The following is an 18163-nucleotide window of genomic DNA, read 5'->3' as shown; positions in this document are numbered from 1 at the left end:
AACTGTAGTTCACCTCATGCTGATGTGACAGCCAAATAGATACTGTAAATACTAGTATGAAATCACTATAGCCCTGCAGACTGCCATATTATGCAGTAGCATTTCATTCAATATGAACAAGTAATAGGTTTATTCCATGCTGAAAAGAGAAGAAAGAAAACACAACGTTTCGGCCGTGGAGCCTTCTTCAGGTGTGATTTTTTATTCAATATGATCAATTCATTTTATGCTAATGCATAATTTCAAATCAGGAATTTATACCCATTCTCCAGCTCTTTTGTAGCTGCAAAACCTCCTTGAAATCACGGGCCTTTTCCACTAATGATTTTTTTGTCCATTTGAGGCCTGCATTTCAGTCCAATTTTTATTGGTTTAGAACTGCCTTCAAAACCAAAAGGCTTTTTGGCTCTGCAAATATAAGTTATATATTCAAACCCCACTGAAGAATTTCTCCTTAGGATAATTCTTTTTCCTCAGCTTGAGAGGGAGAGCGAGGTATTAGCACTGGCTAGCTTATAGCTGGAAAAGCAGGAGCTTTAGAAACAGAGAAATGAGACTGATAGGATTTTTTTTTTCTGTTGCAGTTCATCACCAAGTGAAGCAGGGGACATGTGAAGTTGTTGCAATACACCGGTGCTGCAACAAAAACAAGATAGAGGAGCGTTCTCAGACAGTCAAATGTTCCTGTTTTCCAGGACAAGTGGCAGGAACAACAAGAGCACAGCCTTCATGTGTAGAAGGTAACTGTTTTTTCTTGTTCTTTAACACATTGTCACATCTGCCCTTCCAGGTGGCTCAATCAGTGAAGGCAGTTGGGAGCACAAGTTGATCTATGTGGTTCAGACATCATTGTTTTGGGCCTGGGAATATCAGAAGCTGATTGTGTCTGGGATTCCTCCAAGTAGAGATGATATGTTGCTGCTAACTGTCTATGCACTGCCAGGGTATCATAAGGAGGCACCTGTGTGTTTGCAGTGCTTGTCGTGAATGGATTCACCCTCTCCTCTCAGCACTAACTCTGCTGTGGGATCTCTGGAGCTCCCTGTACGAAAAATAGCAGGTGTCTCTGACATGAAAGCAGTCCTTATCCTTCCTGTACTGGAATGATGGTTGCTGTGGTACACTGAGTTGCTTAAAGATCATTAATACCCTGTGGAGAGAGGAGGGGTATAAAAAAAATGCAATTTCGAAAGAAAAAAAGCTTTATTGCACACATTTAGAAACCAAATCAAAAGGACTTAATGCACTACATACCACTACACAATATGACTCTCCAAAGTTCCTTGTGAAATATCCTCTTTTTTTACATCTTTAAATGAATACACTTAAATGCAGTTTCCAACCCCCTGTAGTGCTCTTCTGTAAATTGTTCTCATTTTAAGTAACTTTTGCCATGGAGATGTAATATTGCCTTGAGTCGCCTAACACTTGTACATGACTAACCTAACAAGACTGAGAGAATTCCATACTAATGCATGTACAGTAACACTGTATTGAAGAGATCTTATTGCTGTTGTTTTTATTGTTCTCTTCTCAGTTCATTGCCTTAATGGGAAGGGCAAAAGATATGCAACACTTGAGTCTGCTGGGTGGATCTTCACTTGGAAGCATAAAATGAAATCCATAATCTTTCTTAAGAACTGGAATTGTGTTTTCCTCATAGCAGCATGGATTTCAAGCATGGGTTTGTTGTGAGAGTCACTCCCCCTCCTTTTTGGAGTAGTTAGTTCAAAATAAAACTTTAAATTTGTGCCTCTTTTTTTTAAAACAAAAAATGAATGACAGAATAGTAATCATTGCATTTCAGTTCATTTTGGTTGGCCTTCTTTCTAAATTACCTAAGTAAAGATCTGCTTATGTTTGCCTATGGAGATTTGAGCCTGGTACTTTCAAATCTCCAATGTATCTTGCGGATGCAACCAAACAAATCTTACTATAGTCAAAACAATTTGAAAGTGGTTTTATACCAAAAAAGTAAACGTCAAGCTTTTTACATTCAAATTACATGAAAGTGTGACTACTTTTTCATTTCAAAATCATGCTCAAATGGGCAATCATGTGAAAGATCATGGATTGCAGTGTTTAAGCAAAACCTTGCCTTTTGATAAATGATGGCTCTTTTTCATCTTTTCGTTCCTGTTTCTCATTCACCCTGCTTCAGTGATTGAATAAAACACACTGTACCACCCATAGATTCTTGGAGAAGATTAGGAGAAGCAACTTTAAGCCTGTTTGTTACATTTATCTTTTATAATGGTGTTGGGAGTACTAACAATTTCTAAATGTGTTATTGCCTGATTTTATGGTTTGTCGTTGCACAAATCTATGCATAAAGAGTGTAAATTTCTTATTGTATAAGAACAAGTCATTCATGTGGAGAAGATAGGCAGGATATTTATGCAGTTTATACTACTGACACAATTAAAACATTAAATATTGTGCTTATGCAGTAGTTTCTTTATTGAGTTCCTGACTTTGTTTGATGGAAGGGGGTGGTTAAATTCATACAACTTCCATGAATTAATGTTCCAGTAATCGTTGCAGTTATTTCTTCTAGCTCTCACAGAAAACAATGAAACTGGAATGCACGAACTAGTACTGCACCATAGGCTATCATCCTGGCGTTACGCTGGGTTAATGGAGTGACTGCTTACATTGTTGCTGTGGATCCTTGTATGAGTCACAATTAAAGTGAGTCTGGTTCAGCTCCTTCTTCAGTTCCCTCTGGTCTGCAGTTCATGATCTTAAATTGCACGCAAATCGGCACAGTTATCATTCTGTTCTCTCGAGATGGCAATACTCAAATAGCAATTTTGGTTAGAAACCGGAGAAAACATTTGAAGACTGCAGACTTTATTCATTGAACATTTCCATCCAATTCAGCATTAACAGCATTTTTATTCTCTATCAAGAAATAGAAGCGGACATCTAATTTTTTTGAGAAAGTACTTTTATACAGATCTCTCAAACTATTTACCTTGATTCTGCTTTGTAACTTCTGCAAATGTTTTTTTTTTGGTTTCATGATTGATGGTGTAAATTGGAAAGTGGTGGTAACACATTTCAGTAGCTAATTTCAAGATGTAATTTGTCAAATGTTAAGTGACACCAAAACACCCTGTCTTTTGCTTTGTGTGACTGCTAGAAGGCTATAAGGGCATTTGCAGTACAATAATATGGGAAATAAACTAAGGCTTGATTCCATCGGCATGTGGCCTGCTAGGACTCAGGATTTTATTAGGAATTTTATATAAATAGCAAGTTTAAGTCGATCAAGACCTAATCTGAGGTCTCCTCCAAAACCTCCACATAAGTGAGTTTATTTTGGTAATCTTTACTTCTAATTACTTCGATATATAGTATTTCACATAACTCATAGATACTATTTCAAAACATTATTTTCTAAGTTATTACACAAGAACGTAAAAGTTAGAAATAGAGGAGGCCATTCAGCCAATCTACCCCATTTGTTTCTTCAACAAAACCAGGGTTCCAGCTTCAATAACATGGCTGGGTATCTTGTTCCCTACTCCCAGAACCCATTGCAAAAATTCAGTTTACACTAGCCTTGTTAGCAATGTGTGGTTTCCAGATAATTGGGAGAAAATATTCAATACTTCAAACAGGAAATAGCTTGTTTCAGTATGAGTCTGGTGATTCAAGGTAAATTGTAAATAACATTTCTTCATACTTTTACAAGTGGAGTTTAGAAGAAGAATTTAGTAGCAAGAGGTACAGTACGTATCCATTTGAAGAATGAGAAGATTTGTACAGTGACCTTGTTTTAAAAGCATAGGGTTATATTCGGTATGTTAAGTAGAATGCTTAAGCACAACTAATCAGGGTCAGAAGCATGCTATCCATTTTTATTTTGTTTATTCTTTGCATTCTTCACTAGGGCTAAAACCGATTTAACCTGATATGCATTATACAGTCAATACCTGTCTAAATGAGGTCATTTCAAGCTTTATGGCACAGGGTTGAGTTTTCTAGCTTAATCCAATTTAAAACCATAAATAGATTTAAATTGGTATCTACAGTATGAGTTTTCTGTATTCAGAATTGGCTGATTCAGCTGATGCAGTACATTGTAAATCACCTTTCATTTTACTTCATGCTACTTGGCACAACCCCAGTGATGACTACAATTACAATTATTTTTGTAGACCAATTAAACCTACTGGTGTGTTTAGGGATTGGATGTTACTAAATCATTCTTGAAAGAGATGGATGTTAGTAGTTTTACAGTGAGGTCTAGTGAATAGGACTGTTCAATGTTAGTGGGGCTTCAGATGGTGAATCCTGTTTTGGAAGTCAGCGGGCTTCTTCACCCTTGCTCCTACAGTTGAACTAATCAAATCAATTCATGATATGTAGCACTGCGCATCACTACAATCTCTTTAAATGTTAATAACCTTGGGGCTGCTGCTCAGAGATTCATCACCTAGAGTACAAAAATTCCATAATTCCATAATAGTGTATGCAAGTCTTGCACTACTAAGCATGCTTAGTATGTATGGATATTGTGTAAATGCATATTCCAATATGATCCTGTGCTGATCATTGATGGAAAGCATACACATATAAATATGCATGGGTATACATACAGTATACAGAGCCCTTTCAGTCTCAAATACACTAAAAGTGACCTGTAGATTACATAATGATACATCATCAGGTGTGAAACAGAAGGAACACAGTCATGGCCTGGTATTATCTAGTCCTGTGCAGGGCCTGACACAGAAGGTCATTCATTAGGCTGTTTATACTACAATTGTGGACAATCTGAAACGTTAACAGGTCTGGGGTGTGTGAAATGCTCATTTTAATATTGGTGAGTGTCTGTTGAAACACTTGAACAATTGTTTAGTTCTTGTTTCTTTTATTACTGAACGGAGATATACGTTTTACTGCATTACATCCTTAAAAAAATATACTGTATGTCTTGGGCAGAACCTCTAAAAAAGTCAGAGCTAGTATGTCCTCTGTCCAGACTGTCTGAAGTGCTTCTAGGCCAAGAGACTGCAAGAGTTGCAATAATAAGGTTGTCCACATGATGTCAGAAACATTTCAACAAAACAAACAAACACCTTAGAGGTTTCTGGGTATAGAATGCTCTGCTATATTAAAAAAAAAACAGAGAAGAGCTTAGCTGTAGTGATTATCCATGGTCAGTCTCCCTACAATCCTGTGTGCCATTTTCTTAAGTGCATAAAATATCAAATGAATGTAAATGCTGCATAGAATTAAACTGCATCATGTTAAACACCCACAGAAGCATACATAATGCCCTGTATGATGTTCCTAAATAGTCTTCTGTACCAGGCTCTGCTGTGTCTTTTTATTACTTTTTAACATCAAAATATTTTCCAAAATGTGATTTTCTGGATTGGATGTGTGAAAATAAACATGTTAGTCAGAAAGTTCAGATATTACATAATGTGTCAGTCTTGGACGCAACCTTTGTTCTGACACAATCAGTGACATTTGTCAGTGTTCCAGCAGACCCATAAATTCCCCTAGACTAAATTTGAAACCCTATATCTGACATTTTGCTCATGTTACCTCAAGATGCTCATTAGCAAAGTGATTCAGCTTCCCCAAGATTAGATCACACCCATTGCATTGCTTGTAACTATGCATAACTTATTTTTCTGTTGGCTATAATTGGATCTTAAGAGTTTACTTTTGTTGCAAAATGGATTTAGTAAAGAGTGTTTTGTGTCCCAAATGACATTTTTGTTAAACTCATGTTTCTTAAAACAGTAAGAGGACAAATTGCATTGGAGTAGCTGTTGTGGAGACAGCTGGAGAAGATGTCTCTTTCATTGCATGTGGATGTTTTTTTTTTCAATTATTTAACGCATCCAAGTTTTCTTTTGAATAGTGTTTACCAAGGCAAGAGGCACACCCATAAGTTATGTGATAGAAAAATAAAGATCTTCTTGTGTCTCATATGTTCAGGATGATGGTCATTTCCTTTTGGGCCTGTGGATGGCAGCTGTTTCATTCTATGGTTTTTGGCAGAAGTAGTTGGATGTGCACTTTCATTTTCTCCAAAATGCGTTCAGAAAACTCACAGATGGCAGCCACAACAGTATGTAAAACTATATACTGAGAGCAGGGGTGGCTGAGATTGGAAGGCATGGTTAGGCTGTGGTCCCTCATAGCAGCAGCGACAGCAGATCTGCAGGAACATTGCTAGTAACTGATCACAGCGAAGATGGCCATTTCCTATGAGGGCCCGGTGAAGGGCTACACAAGCATTTCACTCACAGGCGTTCCAGAATTACAACACTTTAGTCGTGTTTTTCTGTTGTTTTCTCTTTCTGATGCTGTTGTTTAAATAGACACAAAAATCCATTCTCTTTAAAAAGAGCTGTCTAGTACATCATTAAGTGCACTCAACTCCACTGGGGAAGTCCTTGCCCATTAAATTTCCTTAAAGATTTTCCCTTTTAGAAGCCACATATGTGGCTGCGTTTTTTAAAATGGTGTAATGATAAGTTCAGTGGTGCGGAGCTTCAAAATATGTCCTCACAGCATGTCTGCACAGGCCATCAGAGCTAGGCAACCAGCAGGGTGTTTATGTACGTTTAAAACACTGTTCTATACATTAACATTTACCTTTTCTTTTTTGCTAATCAGCATCATACAAGTTTGAAAATAATTAGCATATTTTCATATTCATGATAAACAGCTATTCATTGAGCAATATGTGGAACTATACTTTGTGTTATTGTAGTTTTATTTAAGTGGTGTACTTAAACTTTGTGTTAATTATTCATTTATATGTAATTAGTCACTTACACATTTAATGGGGAGATGTATTACAAAAAAAAGCTGGCAAATTGGTTTGAGCATAGAACTGCTTTGGGTGCACTGGTTACAGAGAAACAAGTAAAGGTTAATTCCATACTAAAAATGGTCAGACCTGAAGAATGCTTAACAGCCAGGTGTTTTTTAAGTTGTATTTTTTAACATGTAATTAACTTTTACCCATTCCTGTGGTAACAATTTGCTGTCTATTCAAGTACAGGTCATTATGAAGTAATTGTAGTTTTTTTCTGTATATGAACTAAAATGATTTGGCTGTTAATATTAATATTTATTAACTCAGAGCAAATAGAGTTAATATTTGCTATTACTATTTGTTCTGAGTTAATATAATCTATGCTTAAAGCACTATCTGAACCTTATATAAGTTAATTTCCCAAGAGTTCTTAAAATTCCTGAAATTACATACATACTGTATGTGACATGAGGTTGAATGATTGAAAGATAATGTTAGAAATTACATAATAATATATAAATATCCATCCATCCTTCCCTTTCCTAACTTCCCTAACTTCTTTATGCAATTAAGGGTCATGGGGGAGACAGAACAAGCAATAGGCTCAAGGCAGGATATACTGTAGATGCCAGTCCATCGTAGGGCATACACAGACACAGACAGGCACACACTCACACCAGGACCAGGTTTCCCATAAGCCAGTTAACTTACCAGTATGTGTTTGTATTCTGGGAGGAACAAAAGGTGCCCAGAGGAAACCTGAGAACATGGGGAGAGCATGCAAATAGCACCACAGATAGCACCCTAGGAATTGAAATCAGGGCTTCAGCACAGTGAGGCAGCAGTGCTGGCCACTGATCCACAGTGCCTCCCAATATAAATTTCATTATGTTGAAAACGGTAAAAATAGATAAATTAATTACAGCACTATGGTTAGAGGAAGCATTTTTTAAAATCCCAGTAGGAGGCCAAGTTCCACAATATAAACCAAGAGTGATAGTGGGAACACAGAGGCTAATACCACACTGGAAGGTAAAAACGAAAAGGATGTTTTAGCTGTGGAGCCTTCTTTAAGTGTGTGAAGAACCTAAATAAAGTCCCACACCTGAAGCATTTTGTGGAATTAAACTCTCACATTTCTTTGCAGCTCACACAGTAACACAGATCTCCACTCTAGCTGCTCAAGAAGAAAGACCGTTTGATTACTGTATGAGCTAATTTTTTATTCTCTTTTATGAGGTTAACTTTGAAACAATGCGTGCTTGCATGCTCAGTGTTAGTACTGGCTCACTTCATTTATCCATCCAATGTGGAATTACAGATATCAAGCCTTTGTTGTCCTTACGAGAGAGATTTACAGTACGTTAACTCTGAAGGGGACTACTTACATTTTTACAAGTTCATTTCTTGTTTACATGTGGTGTTACATACTCTATTGTGGAATGTACCATTATTTTCCTCTGTATCAGATACAGTCTAGGATGCCTAAAGCCGTAGCTCAGAGGAGTGGAAAGAATGACAGCCTTCCTTGTGAAGAGATGAGTTTCTGACTTTCAGCACACTTTTCTCTCCCACCAGTGACTGCTACTGAAATCAACATCTAGATTACAGATGAATGTTAAGGAAGGCACCTTCATCCTGTGATGACTAAATGTTAGGTAATTCTAATTGATCATTTACAGATTAAAACACATTTAAAGGAAGAAATTCCCTTGCCTGTTTTAAGGAAAAAACACTGTTGCAGGTTATTGCATCTTTTACCACTCGTTTGATTTTGAGGGGGATGGAGGGGGTCTATCCAGTCTTTTTTTCTTTCCCAATTCCTCTTAGAAATATTTTGCTTTCAGGGAGGTAGAGATGTCCATATTATCCAAGTACATGTGATTTACAGTAGGGAGTGAAGTGTGCGAGTCTACACCAGAGTGTGTGTCTCATGCTTAATTTGCAAGGCTTGACATATCTGACTATAATCCCTTCACGTTTCTGTCAGGCACGCCTTTGTCTCCTGAACAGAATGGAATCTGGTGGCTGATGGACAAAAATGAAAACGCAAAAGAACTGCTGTGTTATTGGAGCATCCTGCAATTGTCCTCTTAGCTTTGAGGATCTTTTAGAGTCAAAATTGCATTTCTCAGTTATGTATGGCTTTAGAAAACACTATTTTCTTTTTGTAATTTTAAAGAGTCATTATTTCTGTACAAAGAAAATAGACTTCATGGATTCATGGAGGTATTGTACCTGAATCAGGGTCCACATATAAAAACTGAGAGATAAGAGGAGAATGAAACATTTTTTAAACACCATTGCAATGTGTCGTACTACTTGTGTGTGAACTGTAAATGTTGTGAGGATGACCAAACTGGCCTCTTCTGGTAAGAGAGTGTAATAGCAACAAAAGTAGAAAATCACCAATACCAGCTTCACTAATGGCTCTGACTCATACTGTACAGTACAATGCTTAGTTAAGGGGCCATCTGTGACAGACCTCTGAAGCATCACACCAGATGTCCAGAGCGTCATTTTATTTTCCTTTAACTGGCAAATATAACATTGAAATTGCCGCATGGGTGTGCAAGAGGGGTGCACTAATACATACTGGTAAAGCAAGAACATTCTGGCCATCATTTACTCTTCACAGGTTGCCCAGTTTGTGCCAGTGGAGATCACTGTTTGGCTCGTGTGAAAAAAAACACAATCCAAGGCAGGGAGGTGGAAAAGATTTCCCAGTAAAGATTATATTTGGCTTTCTGGTCTAATGATAAAGTCTAATGCAGATACAGCAGAGAAAAGGAGCTGTACAGTGTAAGCTGGGGAACAGCTCCTGAGCTTGGTTAAATAGTAGGGTGTAGATCCAGTAAAAATGCCCTGTGTGACTCATTCTACTTGCTCAAGCTGAAATTCAGCTCCAAGCCAGTTACCGATGAAACTTAAATATGAGTTGCTATCTCTGTACAGTTGTTCTGGTAGTTGTTACTCCCATTCTGTCACCACTGGCTTCTTGCCTATACACCAAATATACATTTTTCATTCCTGAGAGGGAATTGACTCCCTGCCCCCTTGCATTTGCAATTGAACTGTGTTACTGAATGACAGTTTGCTGGTGGATGGCTGGATTTGCTGATGGCAGTTAGGGGAAGAAGAGCTGATAAGGTATTTCTTGAAGTAGAGCAGTTTTTTTTTTCTACAAGCTGTCTGCTGTAAGGCACATCTTTGTCCAGGAAGGATTCGATAAAGTGTCATAAAAATTCTCTGTAGTTTGCTTTAACTAACCGTGATTTTTGTCTGCAAATTCACGGCTCTGGGAATTCAAGCTGCTTATTCCTTGGGATTGTAATTCCAAAGCTTGGCTCATTCGGAAGATGTTCCTGTAGTGCTTACAAGATAGCTTTTTTGCTCAGATGAATAGTCTCTTGAGCCAGTTCTTCTCTTGGTGAATTAAAGGCTTCATTCTTAAGCAGTGCCTTATTTTTTTTGCAGGAAACCTTTTAAATCAATCTATGTTTTTAAAAGGTTGAAGGCTTTGATTTGTCTAGGTACTGCTCCTATTAGAAACTAGCCTAATAGGTGTAGGGCAGCAGGGGCAGCAGTGCGGAGTCATGGTGAGAGGCTCTGTTCTCAGGACCAGAGGTTCAGTGGGTTACATCCCAGGCGGGGCATTGCTGTTGCACCTTTGAGCATGGCATTTCACACAAATTGCAGCTGGATAAATGGGTACTCACCAAGCCATCATTGCAAATGAAAATTTATTCTCAGGCGACCTAGCTGGTAAAATGTAGGATTTTAAAAATACAGTACTATACAATCTTTTAAGTGAACAGAGATCATTTCCTGACTGTCCACTCACTTGTTCACATGGAGATTATTCAGAGCTCCAATCTCTGGCCTGTTAATTTTAGTTTCCCCTTGTATTTATTTCCACAGTTTTATAAATGCATTCTAAAATCAATTTTTATGCAATTTATTTCATGTTTTGTTTGCATGGTTTGTTTAAATCTTTAGGTTTTTTTTAGCTTATGATCCACAGAATGCAAAATGATTTTTTTTATGTTTTATATTATATTATTTTTATGTTAAATATTAAACTGATGTCTTCAAAGATTTAATTCCATCTGTAATGCCATATAAATTAACTACATTTTGTCTTTCCGTTGCCCTTCACTGTCTAGACTGAAACCCTCATGGGAGGAAGATCTTAACTTTGATCTTGTCGATGATGAATGAGACTCCATTCTCTTCTGTTTGAGCAAACCAGGGGCTATACAGCTCAGAATTCTGCTTTGCATTCTTCAGTTCAAAGTCATGTTAGCTGAAGTCTCATTGGGCTTCAGTATAAACATATGATGCAAACAAGTAGTGGCAAATTCCTGTCTTGTTGCTAAGTTCTGCTATGTGATCCAGTTTGGTTCTGTTACTGTATTCACCTAGAGTTCAGTATAATTATTTAAATGGCGGTAATATCCAAGCACGTGATGTTCAGTCTTGCTTCCCTTCAAAATATTTTCTTTTTTGATAAAGTACACTCCTATCTGTTTTAATGGAACACCACTTTTTCGTTAAATACATTTCCATGTCATACTGTATTCACAGATGCTCAAGCAAGATTTTGCATGTGCACTTTCAGTAATGTGTTGTGAAAGAAGCTGTGGATAAGTATAATGGACAGATTCTTGGAAGAAAAATATAAGGTTAGAGATTACAGGATCAGTTGTATCTTCAAATGTCATCAATCTAAATCTGAAAGAGGGGTAGCCTCGTGATTACCGTTGTTATTTCCACTCAGTTTCAGAATCTTGAAATGAATTACAGTCTTGGGGGGGGATCTCTGTTGAGTTTCATGTCCTTCCCGTGCTTAATGTATGTGTAGATTTCTTTTCGGGTGCTTTGGTTCCCTGCCACATCCAAAACACATTCCAGCAAGTCTGTTCTAAATGGTCTCTTGGTCCTTAGCCTTGGGATGACTGGTGTCCTGAGCTGGGGGAGAGAAGTCATGTGTTCTCTGTCCTGATTTCACTCTGTGTGCTTCAAGGAGAGGTTTCTGATAATGGAAGAGTGAATAAATCCACAAACAGCCTGGCTGAAAGGTTATAGGTTCATATCCCAGATGGAGCACTGCTGGTGTTGCTCTGGTAAAATGTCCTGTTGTATGAGTAGACATAGTTTTATGTCACTCTGGATAAAAACATCAGCTACATGAATGAAAAATAACATTGGATTGAAGAACAATAAATATAAAAATGGAGTTTTGCATTTCAGTGACTTTTTATTTTTGTGTCATGCTGAAGCTTTTAAGAAAATGTGTTTTTTATATAATTGTTCATAATTTGGTTTTGGATTTTTCCATTTCATCTATTTTTTTTGCTTTTATGAAACGCCCAGTAAACTAGCATGCATGTCTTTGAGAATAGCAGGAAACTACCGTGCCTGTCTGAAAATCCTCATGAATATGAGGAAAAGGTTTAAAATCCATATAAAGAGAAGCCCAGTATGGAATCAATGACCCAAGAGCTGTGAAGAATTAGCTTCCAAATATTATTTTATTAAAATATCCTTTAAAAGAGAAAAAAGGAAAGCTGATGTTTTTTAAATGGATTCCTTCCATTACTGTTTCTGTCAAGAAATGCATTTATGATCTTTAAGTTTCCTGACAGCAGAAACTTTGACATCTTATTTGTGCCTCAAAATAACTGAAATGCCAATACTGTAGTAACATTTTCAGGCTGACACATTACTTTTCATTTCTTTCTCACTGACCTTAAGAAAAATCTGGAAAGTGAAGTTCAGCTTATTTTTGTGGGCATTTCCAGAATGAGACAAAATACAATTCTTTTGCAAAAAAAACAAACATAATATAAAAATGTCAATTACAAAAATAAAAATGAATTACAAATGAATGCAAGAGAGGTTATGAATGACAGGAAGCCACTCAGCCCAGCTAGTCCCTTTGGTAGTTATTTGTTCATCAAAGGGTCTCATTCAGCTGTTTCCTGAGAGAAGCCAGGGTATCAACTTCACTTACATGGGTAGACAGCTTGTTCCATACTCCCACAACCCTTTCTGTAAAGAAGTGCCTCCTGTTTTCAGTTTTGAAATCTCTTCCACGTAAGTACCACTTGGCCTCCGGTTTGTGTTTCACGAACACTCTCGTGCCATTGCCACAGTAAATCTTTGAGTGCGATGACTTGTTTGTGTGGTGTGGAGAATCCGTCTGATTAGTGTTCTCCATGTGTTAGCTTCCATAGTGCTGCAGAAGTGGTGGTGTCAGATGCACCCCTGTCTGGATGGAGAGGAGTGTAAAGTGCTTCCAGATCTCACTGGGTGGTCCTGTAGCACTGGGAACAAGGTCAAGACAACGAAGGTAAGAGCTAGGTGACGGAGAATAGTGCTATAGTGTTTGCTTGCTTTTCTTGTCATGTTCAAGATGTATTGACTTTTATTTTAAAAACATCATATATCATTCTGTGTTCAGTTACCATATTTTGAAATTAAAATGACACATTAATACTTGACCTGGACTTAATTTAACTGTTCATTTCCACAAGGTTACAGGAGATATTTTAAATCATTTTAGCATTTCTGTGTCTATTATCAGCATTATGCTATAGCAAACGTCTGAACGAATCCCTCATTTGTTTTATTCTTACAGATTGGATTTCTCACAAACAGTTTCAATTTATTACCATTGTTATTGGCAATATTGTTATCATTAATTGTATTGATTTGTTAAGCTAATGCCTTTTTCCTACATGGCTTATACCGAGAATTATAAATAAACCACAAAAACATGCAAAACATGCAAAATCACAGGAATATACAGTAATCAAAACGATAATACAATAATTAATCATAATACAGTAATTTATGTTCAGATTTTAGTTGTGCTACAGATTTGTTTTACAAAATGCAGTGTCTTAAACCTGATGTTAACAAAGTACGCACACCTTAATTAATTTTAAGTTCATCCTTGCAAACACATTTAGTTGTGAGCTTTTGGAAAGAGTATGTAAGTTACAAATTAATGCCTTTATATACAGAAATCTTTGATGATAATGGGCAATATAATTGAACAGAATTTCATCTCATGTTTGCAGCCTCACTGAGACCTGCTCTCAAAGCATTGAGAAAAAACTAATCAGGCGCGCAAGCTTAAACAGTACAGTAAGCTTAATTTGTTAATCTTGTCAAAAGATGAAGCAGGCAAAATTAGATGTGAAAAGACATTTTGCTCACATGTAAACCAGAATTGTGTTGAACCCTAACAATTGTTATGTTAATTTGACTTTTTAAGTGTGAACAAGGCAGACATTGGAGGCAAATTGATCTAAATGAAGCCACTTCATGCCCCTTTGTTAGCTGTTGAACTATGAAAGTTAATATACAGGCCGTTAGCGAATTGTTAAATTGAGCAGGTGTAGTTTAATCGCAGGTGAAATATTAAAAACAGTTGTGAAGAGTACAAAACACTATAAGAGTAATTAAATGGAGAATAGTCTAACAGCTGAACATCTGTTGCATTAATTAAAATGCATTGAGGCTGCCAGGCCCACGGAGAGTTTAAAATTAAGGTTTCTAATTAAATTGGTAACAGTGTAGACAAAAATTAAGAATAAATAAAAGATTCTATCTGATTTAATGATGCAGCCAAGTCTTCAACGGGTAAAGTTATCTTGATAATCCTATTTTGTAATACATGCTTTGCTGCTGAACCCATCAACAGCAGCCGGGTTTCTGAATACTGAAAGTAAAAGATGTTTCACTGGATCAATGCGCATTAATTTTGTTTTCTAAGTGTGAAAGAAGAACAGTATTATATTTAGCTGTGCTTGGCAGATGTCACAGGAGATTCTCAAGATAAGGCTTAGTGCACTGTAACATTCCTCCTGGTACATCTCTTGTGGTGACAGTGGCTTACCCCAAGGTTAGACGCTAATGTAAAATTCATCAACCATCATCATGGTTGGGTTTATTTAAGAGAACCTGCAGTGTGTGCTCAACATAGTTTTTAGAAAACCTTAGCTCTGTAGATGCATTCATTTATGATGATGTATTATGGTTTCAAAAAGGTAAATTTGATAGTCAGGGAAGGGGGTTGCACTATCATGTTCAAAAAGCAAAGACAACCATTCAACTGCACTCTGTTCCATTCCATGTTCATTATTTAATTGCACCAAGCCAAGTAGATTAAATTAAACCACAAACTCCAGACCCAGTACTTTGTTTGCTAGAAGGAACAGACAGTCTCTGTGGAATTTGTAAATTAGTAATTTGTTGGTGGGTCAACATTTTTATGCAGTCTTTTTACAATGTTAAATGTGTATGAAATGTCAATTATTAATTGTGTGTAAGAGTCAGGGTATCAAACTCTTTTCTTTGCAATACCAGAATGAGCAAATGCTGTTCACTTACATGGCTTTGAGTGTTAAAAGAGTTGAGCAGCATTTAAAGCATCTAGCCATGTATCCCTGTCGTAATGCATTAGGTACAAAAGGTTAATGACCCCCCACCTGTTAAGTGTTTTATTTCTACTTTTTATCTGGATATGCAAGACACATCATTCAATAATATTATTGTTCTCAATCCAGGTGACAAAGGGCTACCATTTATGCTTAGTGGTATTTTTTCAATTGAAATAACCTAAAATTCCCAACTCTGATTCAGGGGTGTCCCCTTTTTCTTTTGTTTTTTTTTCCAGCTACGTTCTTAATCAGTAGCTAACCGATTTCTTTTTGCTGTTTAAAACATTTTTAATTCTGTGTTCAGCTCTGAATGGAAAATGTATTTGGTCTCAACCCCTGTACTGATGTCTGAGTATCAGACCTTCACTCGTTTCAGTGATTTCTGTGAAATATAACCTTGGCAGAAGGAAGAAAGAGCTCATTGTGGGAGCGGTATATGCATGCTGGCTCCACCTGTGTCACGTACACCAGCCAGCGGAGATCGTCTTGCAAAAGAACTAACCAGTACCAGCAGCGGGTTAATAATAATAACAAGCGCTGCCCTACGTGTTAGTCCATCAGCACACACTCCACCGTGTGGCGAGCAGCACTATTTAAACCATCCTGACCCGCTTCCTGCTGCTCGATTTTGAGTTAACTCCCTGAGAGCTCTACCTGGCGATTCCTAAACCTTGTGTCACTCTGGATTTTGGACTACCCCTTTTGCCTTTTGACTTCGTACCTCGCCTCTTGATTCGGATTGTTTGCCACCTGCTTATGTCCTGGATTTCTACCTACCTTACTCTCATTGACCGTGATCTCGCCTCTCGATTCGGATTGTTTGTTGCCGTGTCTACCGGCTAGTCCTGCTGCTACACAGGATCCGTATCTCCTCATTAGTGTATCCTTGAGGAGGAGGAGTATCATATGAGGAGATATTGATGTTGTTATGCGCTCGTTATTATTATTAACCCGCTGCTGGTACTGGTTAGTTCTTTTGCAAGATGATCTCCACTGGCTGGTGGTCGTGACAACCTGTCTGCTCATCATAACATTCTATGTCCTGACACTGTTGAAACAAGCTGCTTGAAGTTGGATATTTCCAAAATCAAGGACAGAGTGTACAAACAGCCAAATAATTGGTAGAGCAATTAAAGGCATCAGTGATCAAAAGCTCAATTGGAATGAAAACAGATAAGATAGATAAGTGTTCCTCAGTGATGCCTCTCAATGGCCACACAACCCATCAGATTTATTAATCACTATTAACGATTACTTGCTGTAGACCCAAGGTAAGGGCTGAATTTATTTAGTTACTTAGATTTTATTTATATTTACAGAAAACTGCACACTAATATAAAAAAAATAACACAAAGGAGTTAATTTTGAAGCAGATTCGCCCTGTGTCCACTTCTGTTGTAGACTGTAACATGACAGTCTCTTAATTTTAATTTTGGTCTTTATTCACTTTCTTTTTTTAGGTGACACGGTAGCAACACAAATTGCTAACCAGCTAAGAAACCTAAGACTTGCTACCTAAAATTCTCTGAGTACAACGAAGGCAGTCGGCATGTCCGGGAGAGAACAGCCAACTAAACTACACAGGACGTTATTTAATTTGGGCCTGCAGAAGAAACTATCATATGAAGAAAGGCCAAGATGAATGAACAGTGCTAAAGGTGGAAAGAAACGGTGTGTAAAACGCAACAAAGTGGGCCCAAAACAATAAAAGGCTCTAACTTGAATATACTATATACCACTGTACCCTTAAAGATGATAACTTTAATACAGTAACTACATTGTGGATGAAATGCAAATGCAGAGTATCTGGTATTGTTACTGAAAATTTCAGATGTAGGTTCATCCTCAAAATACCTTTAACATTTTTTCCTGTAAACTTTTGGATAATGTTGCACAGATTAGCATAGGAATTTAACCATTGAAAAGCTGATCTCACCTGAACACTTGGATTTCAGCTTTCTGAGCTACAAAGGCTTGTATTTGTAACCAAGGGAGCACACATGCATTTTGAAACAAATTATTGTTAAATTGCTCTTGTGCGTCAAGTTGTACCATGAAATGTTTTGAGAAAGTCATTTTGCAGTTCTAATTAAGGTTGCAGATAGGACCATAGCAAATATTAAGAATTCATGTAAGATATTTGCACTAGTTGAAAATGTTTTCAGATTTTTTTTTTAATTTTAGCTATTTCATGTCCTTTTGCTGTTAATGTTATTATATCAAATTAAAAAAAAACATTTTATAAGATATTTGTTTCAGATGTCTGGGTAGAAATGTTGTTTTTTCCATCTTTTTATGTTAGTAAATCATGGTTGTTAAGCAACCAAAAAAAGTGTGGGAGCCTGTTTTTTTCTACTTTACAACTACTGTAAATGTTTCTTTTTAGCAGTTCCAGTCCCAGTTTTACATAGTGCTTACTTTCAGCAAACATATCCACCCCTCATTTAAAAAATAAATACATTGCATATCTGCTTACCTAAACCATGCTGTGAATATTTTCAGTTTTGGAACCTGAATTAGGAATGCAAGCTTTTCAATCATCTGTTTAAAATCTTTCCAGCAAAACATGGTTGATGATGATGATGATGATCCCAGTGTGATTTTCCATCCATCCATTTACTAACTGCATCTTCCAATTAAGGGTTGTGAGGGAGCTGGAGCCTATCCCAGCAAGCAACAGGCAGAAGGCAGGGTACACCCTGCATGAGGTGTCTTTGGACTGTGGGAGGAAACCCTTCCAGAAAGAGGGAGAACATACAAACTCCACACAGACAGCATCCCAGGCCCAGAACGGAACCCAGGCTACCAGTGCTGTGAGGCAGCAAGGCTAGCCACTGCACTACTGTGCCAGTCCAGTATGAGTTTAACAAGATTTATAAATACATTACAAAGTAGAAAACCGAACTAAAACCTCTTG

At 37.3% G+C, this 18163-nt stretch overlaps 1 protein-coding gene across 1 annotated transcript in view; it reads left to right on the top strand.

Moving 5' to 3' along the window:
• Positions 1–16795, top strand: part of LOC148835195 (chemokine-like protein TAFA-4) — a 38461-nt gene extending 21666 nt beyond the window's left edge. The window contains exons 3-5 of the mRNA XM_088917190.1: positions 585–740; positions 13024–13148; positions 16707–16795. Of these exons, the coding sequence (XP_088773316.1) occupies positions 585–740; positions 13024–13148; positions 16707–16718 (293 nt within the window). The 3' untranslated portion in view covers positions 16719–16795. The remainder of the gene's footprint in view (positions 1–584; positions 741–13023; positions 13149–16706) is intronic.
• Positions 16796–18163: the final 1368 nt, after the last annotated feature.

Source organism: Atractosteus spatula, chromosome 5, assembly GCF_055471065.1.
Source record: "Atractosteus spatula isolate fAtrSpa1 chromosome 5, fAtrSpa1.hap1, whole genome shotgun sequence".
Classification (NCBI taxonomy): domain Eukaryota; kingdom Metazoa; phylum Chordata; class Actinopteri; order Semionotiformes; family Lepisosteidae; genus Atractosteus; species Atractosteus spatula.
The sequence above is the reverse complement of the archived record's forward strand: the minus strand, read 5'-3'. Positions and strand labels throughout refer to the sequence as shown.